The sequence below is a fragment of the Poecilia reticulata genome, chromosome 2 (assembly GCF_904066995.2).
Source record: "Poecilia reticulata chromosome 2, P_reticulata-male-v2, whole genome shotgun sequence".
In the NCBI taxonomy this organism is placed as follows: domain Eukaryota; kingdom Metazoa; phylum Chordata; class Actinopteri; order Cyprinodontiformes; family Poeciliidae; genus Poecilia; species Poecilia reticulata.
The window spans coordinates 24761089-24773721 of NC_088831.1; the positions used below are offsets into that span (position 1 = coordinate 24761089).

At 39.3% G+C, this 12633-nt stretch overlaps 1 protein-coding gene across 12 annotated transcripts in view; it reads left to right on the forward strand.

The window, feature by feature from the left end:
- Positions 1-12633, forward strand: part of lmo7a (LIM domain 7a) — a 59569-nt gene that overhangs the window by 17158 nt on the left and 29778 nt on the right. For all 12 annotated transcript variants that reach the window (XM_017302097.2, XM_081601335.1, XM_017302070.2 and 9 more), the window contains 2 exons: positions 2690-2796; positions 11976-12006. In XM_017302097.2, coding sequence (XP_017157586.2) covers positions 2690-2796; positions 11976-12006 — 138 coding nt within the window. The remainder of the gene's footprint in view (positions 1-2689; positions 2797-11975; positions 12007-12633) is intronic.

The following is a 12633-nucleotide window of genomic DNA, read 5'->3' on the forward strand; positions in this document are numbered from 1 at the left end:
CTAGATGCTGCTTTTGATTTTGGTACCACTTTTAAATAGGAGTCATCCAAGGCTGCATTCGAACACAATGGCTGAATTACAAGAAACAGGAAGAGCTGCAACCCATTGTCAATAAACACCCACAGATTGTTGGCAAGTCCTTAAGGACAAAGGGAAGCAGTTAAGATCCTGTAATCAAGGAAGGACGGAAAGAAAAAAAACATTTTGCTTTCGAAACCACAGCGACTGGTTTCCTCATATTCCACATACTTGCATTGTCTGTAAAGATGGAGGCTGTGCAACGCAGTCATAAACATCCACCTGTCTTTAAATTGTCCTTGTTGTGTTTTCAATGCTGTGTGTGTGTGCGTGCGTGCGTGCGTGCGTGCGTGTGTGCGTGCGTGTGTGTGTGTGTGAGGGTGGGTGTGTGTGTGTTAGTGCTGGATTTCTATTAGTGTTTCTATTGGTTTAATGTTTTGAGGTGCGTCTTGATGTCCGTCGGGTCGCTTACCTTTGAAAGAGAATCAGGCCCCAACATCTCAGATGCTCCACCATACCTGACCCTTTTAATTGTCAGTCAGATTGTAGCAATTGGTAAGTTTAGGCAAATTACCGTAGCTATTTTTCAGACATCTGTCATTCTTAAATGTCGTGCTTTTCACATTTCAAGGGTGACTAAGAGAAAAGAGCCGCTGTCATTTCCTGTTTATGCCTTTGTGAAGCAGGAAATCACATATTGCTAATTAGAAGTTACTCAACATGAATGAATTTTACATATAAATTAAAAAAAATCAGCTATATTTATTCTACAGTAATTTGTAGAGGTGTGATTAAGTATTAGATCTAATATTAAAAAATAATAGAATAATATTTCTTTTTTTTCATGACTGAACAAATAGATTTGTTAAGTTGCTTTTTATAGCTGTTTAAATTTGTATCTGTATTTAGTTAAGATATAAAAAAAACTTAACAGTAGACATTTTGACATCTTTTTAGTTAATTTCTTTTTTGTTTCCATTTCCATCTTTGTGTTCATATTTAGATTTTATAATTGTCAATATATTCAGTTACCATATAAGGGATTTGTGGGGTCATTTTATTGACACATAGAATTAACATAATCCAGTTTATTAACTAGCAATGTAATCACCTAAATGCTACGTTGGAGAGTTGCAGCTCTTTTGGAACCATAAATGGTTTAAAGCTGTGCTTCGCCGGCCCTTTCCTTGTAATTTAGCATCATGTAGTTTTAGTTCAGTCGAGACTAATTATGTCTGTCTGCTGAGACATTTATCTCATGCTTTCAATACTGAGGGTGTAGAAAGGTGTGTAAACATTTTAAAGAGAGTTAATGGAGTTAAACTTTCCAAATAGGTAGCTCACTGTCATGTGTCCTTTGTTATTTATACATACAGGCTGTACTCGGTGATGTTGTCATAAATTTAGGGTCGGTGAAATGCACACAGGAGAGGCATGCAATGACAACAAATGATGGGTTTGCTAAGAGCCTGAGAAAATCGCTCAGCTTTTTGCTCTGACAACTTAAAGCTTTATAAATATCGCAAATGTTTTAATAGCTTTTGTTATTAAAAAAAAAAGAAAAAAAAAGGTGAGAACATTTCAACAGTGTCATGATGCTTTCAGGGTGACAGTTTTCCCACCCGACTGATCCATCGCCCCTCAGTAAACTCCTCAGCTTGTTTCTTAAGTATTAATTAAGATGCAAATGTTGGGAGATTAGATGCTTCTTTGACTAATTACTAATAAGCATGTCTGTCACATAAATATAGAGCCACCCAGCCCTTAATTATCCCAGCCGATGTTGCGATCACATCAAAACCCTTTCGAAGCAAAAAACCAACCAAACAAACAAACAAAAAAAATCACAATCCAGAAAAGCAATGGTGCTTTTGTACTGGAAGGTTTATTTTGAACTCGTGAGACGTGCGCACATTTATAGCACAAGACGTCCTCCGGCTCACATCTGTGCAGCTCCTGCGCTCTCAGACATAACCTTTATGCAATGGGACTGACACGGTGTCGGAGGACAAACCGCCTCTTCCACTCCCACGTTTTCATGAATAGCTACGGGGAAATAGTTGTCCGCCCCTGTCACCCGACCTCATGTTTCATAGCAACTGAATGTCTACAAAATACTACTCAGGTATGTTTTGATTAAAAAAAAGGCTTGGCAGGGAGGACAGGGTGCAGTTTCTGGGTGTGAGAAGAAGAAGAAGTAGCAGAAGAAGGCCATGTGCTGCTGCTGCGTGCGTCACTTTTGCACTTGCATGGCAGGTTGGGTGGGACTTGTACATGCCTCTGATGTCATTCTTCCTGCTTTGGTTTGGTCCCCACCCTAATCCATCCCACAGGTGGCTTTGCCTCTGTCACTCAGCTCCTGTCAGGCAACCCCCGCCTCCTCTTTCATCTCTCTCTCTCTCTCTCTCTCTGTCTCTCTATCTCTGTGTGTGTGTGTTCTGCTTCGGGTCACTTCTTATTTGCTGCACTCACACGCTCCTCCCTGCAAGCCGCTGTTCCCTGTGGTGACCTGAACTTTGGAAGCAATCAGTTGTAGGCTGTTCCCTGTCAGGGAGTTGTTTTTTTTCTGTCTCTCTCTTCCTCCCACCCCTCACCGTTTTTTTTTGGAGCGATTATTTTCTGCGTCTGAGCACGGGGGACGGCAATCATACCTGCTTTGTTCTCTGTCCAGGACAACCTTAACGTCTTCCTCAAGGCCTGTGGGAAGCTTGGACTAAAGGAGGCGCAGCTCTTTCACCCCGGGGATCTGCAGGACTTGTCCACCAGAGTGACAGTAAAGTAAGTTTTGATCTTGCGAACACTGCTTTACACCCACTCACCTCAGGCTAAACTGTACATTAAGAGAGCCATCTTTCACCGTACTCTTACCTCTCGCTTTAAAGTGCCATGAAGCGTGAGGTTCCTCACATAAAGTGTGACTCCGGCTGTATTTAGATGTTGCTTGTGCTTCTTTCAAATGGAATGGCGTCTAACGGGCAGGAGGACGCACTCAGAGGTGATGTGAGAGTGATATTATAATTTAACTTAACAGTCTGATCAGACAACATCTTGCTGGAGTTACACACTGGGCTTGTTAATTTTCCGTTCCACGCATCGTTTTGTTTTCAGTTAGCCACCTGTCAGGGAGGCATGTCGACCAACCAGTTCTGCTCTAACTTTCAGTCTGTCTGCTGAGATGGACAGTTTATACAGTATTTTGCTGTGCAAGCAAAAACAAAAACTCTTGAACGTTGTTCAAGACTCAAACGAGGTTACAGTGTTCACATACAGCAACAAGCTGAGGGGATTCATCCAGAGTTAGCTGGTTTCCCTTCAGTTGGCTCTGGTGTACTTTCTGTCAAACAAGTCACACCTAGCTTGGCCACATAATTGCGCCGTTTAATTTCATCTCAGGCGTTATCACCTTGAGAAAGTAGCTCCACTTCCTGGAGCGTTTTCTTTGCTTTGATTCCTTCCAAAGTGTCATCCCAATAAAACAATAAAGCATGCGCAGTCGGCATGTGTGTGCGATTGTGTGTGCGTGCGCTTGTCACATAGGATGTACTGTTCACGGACTGGAATATGGACTCCAAATAAGCAAATCTGTCTTCCGTTTTATTGAGACACACCCTCGGCCCACAGCAGATGACACTTTGTGTTCAGATGGAGCTCACTAAACGTCTAAATCAGGGCTGTAAATGTAACGATAACACTTTGATGCGGTGAGCGTTGCATAAGATTTTCACAGGGTATTGGCTGTAAAGCACTCTCAGTATGACATCAGAAAATTCTCTTCCTTTTAATGGCAGCCAGATGAAGCAAACCAATATATCAGTAGGTGAATGCGGATAGAGAAAAAAACATAAGCGGCCTCAAAGTTCTTCTGCTTCTGTCGAGTGAGTGAGTTCCCCCTTGTTCTATTCTTAGCTCTTTGGGGTTTGGGGGGGGGGTCACTTTGACAAGCTGGATTGATTGGAATGGTGTCGGCGCTCACAGTGGACGAGCTTTTAATAGATTATCGGTACGTCCTGCTCCGGCGTACAGTCGTTCAGAGCACACCTGCGTTTGTTTGCATGTGGCATTTAAAGTCGGGTTGGGTTTTAGCTGCTCTTTCATACAGGAATGTGGACATTGTTGCTGCTGGAAAGCATCACGTTTGGTAAATTAACCTGAAGCTGTTTGTGCTCTTTGTTATCGTTTTGTTTTTTTGTCTTTCACTCTTTTGAGAGTGGCCATAGATGAGACTAAAGGTATAATTACGTCGCTGCAGTCAAAGGGACGCGGTGCACAATAGAGTAATATGAGTCAAAAATGCCAAACAAGGCTGCAGACGTGCATCCAACGGCTTTATTGCTGTGCAGCTTATCAGAGTCTAGGCAAATTAGCTCCAGAGTGAGAGAGAGAGAGAGCGAGAGAGGGAGAGAAAGTTGTCTCTATCAGCTGTCTGAATCCTGGTGTTTGTCCAGCCTCCACTCCCCTTACACCCAGCCTGACAGGTGCTTTGCTTAGCGCTGTTGGATTTTGTTTCTACTGTTGTTATTCTGTTTGATTAGAGATCAAAGATTTTCTTTAATCTTTTTGATCTCAGAATATTTCACTTTTCTCTTTCCTTTTTAAGATAATCTTTCGAGTTGGGGGGATGAGGATAATCAACACTATTTGGCATTACTTTCTATAAACATCAGCCAGAATGTGTATTCACCAGAGAATGAAGATCATCAATGTACTATTTCCAAATCCAGCATAATAAATAGTAAGCTGAAGCTTAAAGCCAAAATCAATAAATTGGGATAATTTTAATATAATACATTTAGCCTTGCTATTAGCTATGTGATGAACCACAGACATGTCTAAACATATGTAGAAAATAATGTTTAGTGCTATACTTCTGTATCTATCTTTTGCCTCCTCTGATGTCATTTGAACAAATTATACTACTGCTAAAAAATGCTAACTTTCACATTCGGTTTTTACATCCAGTTTTCCCTCAGGTTTGGAGCTGAAAATGATGTCTGATATTTGAGTTTGCGTTCAGTCAGACACTGTTGAGCTGAAAATCATTTCATTCCGGTCACATCTTGTACTGTTGTAAGACTTAATTGCATCAGTTATTGTTACAGATGCAATCATTTAGACAGTTAACAATCAGATAAAAGCAGGACTACAAAGCTTTGGACAAGGTTATTTCTATTCTTTGGCTTTTTGTTGACCAACCAGTTAGTTACTTTGTTAATTTAATTAATTTGCTTATTCCTAATCATGCAACTGCTTTAAATTGGAGTCGTTTTGGTGAAAAACAATCCTCATTGATTTTTCCGGTGATTGGTCTTCCATATCATTGTGGCGCGCTGCAAAGCTGCCACGAAATTGACTGACACAACGTGTGCTGAGAACACAGTTCAGTTCACGCAACGCTCTTGTTACGACAGCCATAAACGCAGATTGAATATCTTCCCTGACCTTTGAGCTGTGAAGATGCTGTAGTATTCACCTTCCTGCTATGCTGCATTGCTTTGTGTTGTGCAACGTTTGTCCTGATAAAGACCTTTATCAATCAACAGCTCGGTCGGTATCAAAATTTTATTGCAGCTAAACAAATTCTTGTGATTGAGCAACACCCTGATAAGAAGGGGTGGCTGTGCCGGAGAACTCGGACCAATTAAAGATTGTCATAAAAAAAATACCGAGCAAATGTAACGCCTTTGTTTAAAATTGTGACCAGACTGGATCCGATGCATCGCAGGAGACTGTGATTCACCAAACCAGCGTTGCTACTTTTCGTCATCTCCACAGGAAACTGCAGCAATCCAGATGAGTCATTGAATTTAAAGATATTTGGTGGAATTCGACACCACCCACTGCCTGTTGACTCGCAGATTTATTTTGGGAATTATGCTTCATGGGCTGCACAACTGAGACTAAAACCCTGGAGAAATAAAGAAGGAGCAGGATGTAGGGGGGACTGTACCTTTACGTAATGCTGGCAAACATTGTCTCAGCTGGGAGGGTGTGAGACCTGGCTTGTGGCTTTCCTCAAATCTTGTCTTTCTTTTTTCGCTCTATACTGAATAAAACCCACCAGCCAACCAGAAAGTGCTAAAAAGAAGGCACTTTCTGAGTAACTCCTGGTCGACTTACTGCGACAGCTACTGGGACCTGGTCTCCTTGACGATATTTTGTCGAAAAACTACAACATTTTTTATGAGCCATTAAAGTGTTTTTCATTCTAACAACCCTTGTTACAAAAGCTTACAAGCATCAGCATCATAAAGACGACCTAAGAGATCCACCAGCGTAACTTTATTAAAGGTTCTCATCGATCAGAATCGTGTAGCTGGTTAAAACTTGTTTTTGTTCCCCGAGCCTGTCAAATGTAGCTTTTCTCTTTGTCTTGGCCCAACAAAAAAGTGTCTTAATGTGTCATTAAAGAGAGTCTGAAATGTATACACTCTGTACAGTCCGTACCAAAAAGTGCAAAGATAATGTTGCCACATTAACAAATGTCTACTTTTGCAAAATGACGACTAAAGAAATAGGAAGGTGAGAAGAGGGTCACTGCAAAATCAGTACTTTTAGATGGAAATAAAATGTATTAAAGAAAAGAATTAAATAAGGGGTTTATAATTCTATCAAATAACCAAAGTACTTCATCCATGACCTTTAAATATGCCACATACTTATTTTGAAGCCTTAAGTTTGCTAGCTTGTAGCTGCTAGCTACAAGCTCACAAGCAAAGCAGTATATTGTGAGAAAAATGTCTCTCATTCTGAGAAAAAATTACTTAAGAATCAAAATAATATGCAATCAAATCTCATTTCTCATGTCTCACATATGAACTTCATTGTGGGCATGGTTAATACATAAATAAGTCAGAAGTTACTTGAATTTTTTATTTTTTATTTTTTTGCTGCCTGTAAGTGACCAGAATGTCAATATTCCCCTCATACGTGTCTGTGTATGTCCCTTACGTCCCCTATTTGAATTCAAGGCCAGTAGAGGTGTATATAGTGGAATATATAGGTTGGATATGAGTTGGATTGTTATTTTTAATTGAATAAGAAACCCAGGCATCTGCTTATTGACCCCAGTGACTTAGAAAATCAACCCCCTGCAAAGAAGTCCAAAGTCTCGTTTTTTTCCACAGTTTGATTGAGCAAATTATTGACAAGATGTGACTGCTGCTCTCCCAAACAACAAAAATAAAAGGAAACTATTTAAGATGGACAGGTAAATCAAGGTTTATGTTACCATTCAGGAATTTCAAGGGCATCTTTTACAGAACAGAGGAGAGGAGTGCCTATACAATGTGGTTTCATTATGTAATGGCTTTGTTTGGCTGCAGACCAAACGTCCGCACTACCGCAAAAAAACATTTTTTGCTTTTCCTCACAAAGTTTCACTCGCCACACAGAATGTATTTAAGGTTGGACATATACTGCACCAAATCCTGTGCAGGCATGATTAAGTTGCGTAAAATTAGTAGCTAAGTTCAACTGCGTAGAAAGAACGAGAGTCACGCCTAGTTTGTTGGTACTGAGGGTGTGGCTCACTGTGCACTAATGGTGCGAAGACGACGTTTCACAAAACCATTAGGTTTCATGGTTTTATGTAAAAGGCACAGCCATCACTGTTTGTCCAGTTGTGTAACTGAACAAGGAGCAATGCCAAGCAACCTTTAAAGTTTCCTCGTCTGCCAGTTGTGACCCCCAGCTGTACCAGGCCCAACACAAGGGTTATGTTTGTGCTCTGTAAGCTGGCTGGAGAGGGAAATGCCAGCCTCACCCTGCTCCTTGCCCACAGAGGCTGCTGTGTCTCAGATAAGCACACCACAATGATGTCCAACACTGTCGCAACCACAGCTGATTCCACTAATTAAACTGAGAGCAACTTTGTTTTTAGCACTTATGAGATTGTCTTGGATGCTTGCTGCAACCCGCAGCAGAGGTTAATAAAGCGGAGAAAGGAAAAAATATATAAATCAGATTCATTTCTCATTTGTGTGGTGAGACAGATGTTGAAAGAGTGAAAGATTTTCATTTCTAAGGTATGTGTTTTTATAGTTTTTTTTTCATTTATTGGGAAGTAACTTGCTTGTCTGTGACATTGTTGATGAAGCTGAGCAGGTTTGCTGGGATGTTGCTGTTTACATAGTTTCAGGCCATGTGAAAAGGTTTCACATATTTTGCTCATCACTCCATGTCTTTTCACTTGTGTTGCAGCACAAGCGAAAATAGGAAATTGGAAAGAGAATTTCCTTTGCTCTTTGTTAGGAAAATAATTTGTCTAAAATTTGAATAGTAGCCCATGTGCCCTTACTTCCTTTTTTGCATTTTTGTTTAATTTATGTGTTGGCGCAACTCACATTCACTCCTCGTGAAAATGATTTAAAAGGCTTGTCAGATGTTAATTATTCATCTTTAATGTGGTTTTTGATGTTCTCTATTGTGTGGTGTCTGTCCACAGTAAAACCTTTTTTTTCATGTCATCATGAATACTTTACAGATATTACCAGTAATATTAAAAGTGATCCATTATGTGTGTATGAATTTTAACAAATTTGTTAAAAAAAAGAAAAACATCTAATAGCCCAACCCTCCCAACCCCTCTAAGGGACAAGGGTGTAAAGAAAATGGATGGATGGATGGATGGATCTAATAGCCCTTCACTTTATTAGGCATTAATAATAAAGATTCAGCCAATCACATGGGAGCTGTTTAGTGAATTTAGGCATCTAAGGATGGAGAAGATGACTTGCTGAAGTTCAAACCAAGCATCTGGTGTACCTAATAAAATGGAAAATGGGTGCAAGTGTGAAAATGTTGCTATTTTGTCACTTGGTCCTGTGTCAGGATGTTTTTTTTATTTTTTTTATAGTTGTACACTCTGTGCTGTTTTTGTACCAGACTCCTGATGTGTTTATTTTTTCCCCAGTGATGTTGCTTCATCATATGAGAGCTCAGCTGATTCTGACATCTATGTGCGAATCCTGAGGCATTGGGGGATGGGGGTTAAAAAAGAGATGTTTTTGTTTACTCCTCTGCTCAGCTGCTGCTATTCCCAATGCATGACCTTAAATCTCCTTTTATTTCCAAGTATAATACTTTGCAACTGTTTAAAAAAAAACACAAGAAAGCATTGTTTGATTCTTTCTTTGCTGGCTGTATTTTTTTTTCTTTGCCTATAAATTTATGCATGGCCCAACTGAAAAAAAAAACAAAAAAAACCCTGTCCACTTCAATTTAATTTTCACTTCTGGCAAATGACCGTGTTGGAAACTCCTCGTGTGAGATGACGCACACTGGTGGGAAAGGGGATCTGCCACCCATCCAGTGAAATGCCATAAGCGGTTGAAGGTTGCAGTGCTGTAATCACAGCAGTTTAACTCACTTAAGAGGAAAGAGTTCCACGTAAATACACAACATTCACTTTGGACATACAAACAAAGAGCTACATGCTCCACGGAGCGCATTAGTTAGCTGCAAACTCAACGACTTGACTGTATATCTCTTTCCGACACAGCACAGCTGTTTTGGGGGTGGGGGGACTGAACTTGACAGCCAACAGAGAAAGTTCCCAACGACCTGGCAGCTTGCTAGAGAGACGACCTCACCAAGTGTTGCTGGTACAGACCCAGGATTTAGTCCAGGCAGCTGCTGTGATACTTAAATGCTTTTACCAAGTGGCAAAAAAATACACTCTACATGAAAAGTCTTCATCCTCAAAGGCAGATGAGTAAATATAGTTCCACATAGTTTCATGTAGTTATAGTGCAGTTAAAGTAATATAGTTTAACCTCCTGCGCTGGTAGTTTTAAATGCATATCTACTTTTGGGCTCACAAGCTTATTAGAAGCTTTGCTACTGCACAATGAAGAACTTGCAAAGAAAAATACATTTACCGAGACGCAGATGTATGTGCAGTAGTATGAAGGAAGAAATAAAACAAAAATAACACTGCCTCTTAACGACAAACCGATGTTCGCCCTGCAACTCAGCTTGCTGCTGCAGGAAGCTAGAAAAGTAGCAGTTTTGCCATGAATGATTGCTTTAGAAAAAATAAGCAAATGGCATTTTTAATGCTTTTGGATGTCTGCTCTGTGCCAAATATTTTAGAGTGTATTCATTAGCGCCTCTGTGCATGTTGAGTTATTATTGGCTAATTTTATCAGCAAAGTTGAAGATTTGTTGGGCAGTGTGTTGAGTCCTACCAAGGCTCACCATCGGACTAGGTTAGTGAGAAACTTTTAATAATATGAAATATTAAAATATTTCATATTTAAATATTTTTGTCTGCACTTATAGCTGTGCTTTATCAATAGTTCTATGGCAAATATTTGCACTTAGCTTCAGCAGAAATCCTTCTTGCAATTTCCAAAAGATTTAAACGTACCGATGACACTTATTGATGAATAATAACGGTAAATGTGTTTGTATTTATATCTCACTTTGCTTTGAGTGCAGAGAACCGACTTTCAGTTCTGTGATCTTTGTCTGCCATGTTGCCCTCTGCTCTGTTGTTGAGTGAGATTAAGGCGTGTTTGGAATTATTATCCCCTGGTTACAGCACCGTGTTTGCTTTGAGAATTTGCTGGTGTTAAATTTCATCCTTTCTATTCGTTTGACGATAAATAACTCTCGTGCCACTAGCTGTAACACTACACCAAAACACAATCGAGTGAAAATAGCTTTTTCCTAAATGCTGCTGCTTTTTCTCAGCACATTCCTGCCAACATATTTTATCCGTTTACCTACTTGATTTTTTTTTTTTTTTTTATTTTTACAAATGAGGTGCAGATTGTTTATAGTTGGATTTTCGAAAGTGGGGCTTTCACTTTGAATACTTTGTGTACTTTCTACTTTAAAGATCTTCAGCAGTGTTAGTGTGGCAGCAGGGGATTTATTTTTCTTAAATTCCTGTTATCGCTTCTTTAAAAAAAAAAAAGACTGTTGTTTTTCTTAAACTCAAACTTGTCACAACTCATTCTTGGTTGTAAAACAAAAGATGCAGATAACTGAGAAAGTAATATTCACAAATGTGAATTTTTGAAATCTTAGTCATTAGGTTATAAAAGCCAGTCAATTACAAGGAAGCCTTCTCAGATCTGAAGTTGAATATTTGTTTGAAGCACTTACTGTAAACATTACTGCGATGATTCCAAAAATATTAATAATCAAGAAGTAGTTTTTTTTGGCAGGGCTTGAATCATGATAGTAAGCATTTGTCAGTCAGCACACTAGAGGGTGTTATTTGAATTTTACATCACTCTGTGATTATGGCCTCAAAGGCGCATACTTTTAGTCTGCTTATTAGATATTATCAGCACAACCGCATTAAATCAGGAACGTGTTGGATGCAGCAGAGACGGAAGCAAGACTGTAAATCATTTCTCTCACTCTTCTGTAGATGGACACATCTGTCACCGTAAGTGACAGGTAGACACGAAACGCACAAAGGTGAGAGTCATACAGGCCTTCCAGGATGACGCTGTGGGTTTTGTTTTTGTCTCCATGGGAAGTCAGATTTTTCCCTTTTAGGTGTTTTACTGACAGTCGGGTCAGACTGCTGAGCCACAGAAAGAGAGAAAGAGCTCAGCCAATTCTTCAGAGAGTTCGTTCTCCAGTTGTTAGTTTTATTCCCATAAAAATAATAATTAAGAATCTTTCTTTAAAGTCAAACAAATGTTTCGAGCAGCTTATTGTTAGTTCTACATATTTGAAAGCTAAAAAAAAAAAAAAATCAGTTTCTGGTGTGCTTTGATGTTATTGTTGTTTTTTTCCATTTCAGAAATAATGTTTGTTTTTCTCTCTGCCTCTGTGTGTTGTTGTACGGAGGGCTGACAAAAGTCAGGACTGTGCTCTCAGCTTCCAGCTCTTTCACTGCCCAGCTGACATAAAGCTCACAGCAATGCCCTCTGTTCTTTTATTGTCATTTGCAGTTTTACACAAACATCTCTCCTTTCTGCTCTTTTCCCACACAGGCATCAAGAGACAAACAGGAGGCTGAAAAATGTGAGTTGTTTTCCCATAAATCATCTGTCGGACTGTGAATTGTTAGGTAATTATAAAAAGGTAGAGCTTGATTTATTTCAGGTACGGTGCTGTCAGGGATTGTACCTGAAGTTATGGTCTCTAAAGCATATCACTCCTTGTTCATTTCTACTGTTATATTTGAAATGTTTTACAAACAATAGAGGGAAACACGGAACCACTACTTGTTAATAAATAACTCTGTGAAAAATGCTGACCAATAGAGACAGAGTCTACTAATTAAATGGAGAGCCAAGTAAAACCGAATACTAACGGCAATTATTCCTTTCTCTTATAGAGTTAATTACATAATTACAAACAATTACAATAGAATATAGAATTTAAATGCAATTGTCATTTCCACAATAATAAGGTTCAACTGCCTCTTCTGCTGTGTAAAACACAGAAAAGCATTTCTAATAAAGGCCATTTTACCTCGCTGCACAACTCATACTAGAACAATCAGCAAAGATTTTTTTTAAGCTGTAACCATAACATGCATGACAAGGGATATATTGAAATGTAAGTAAATGGTAAACACTGTGTCTTATGGTGCACAGTCTATATAAGATTAGATAAAACAGGTGTGTGCCTAATAAGCATTTGATT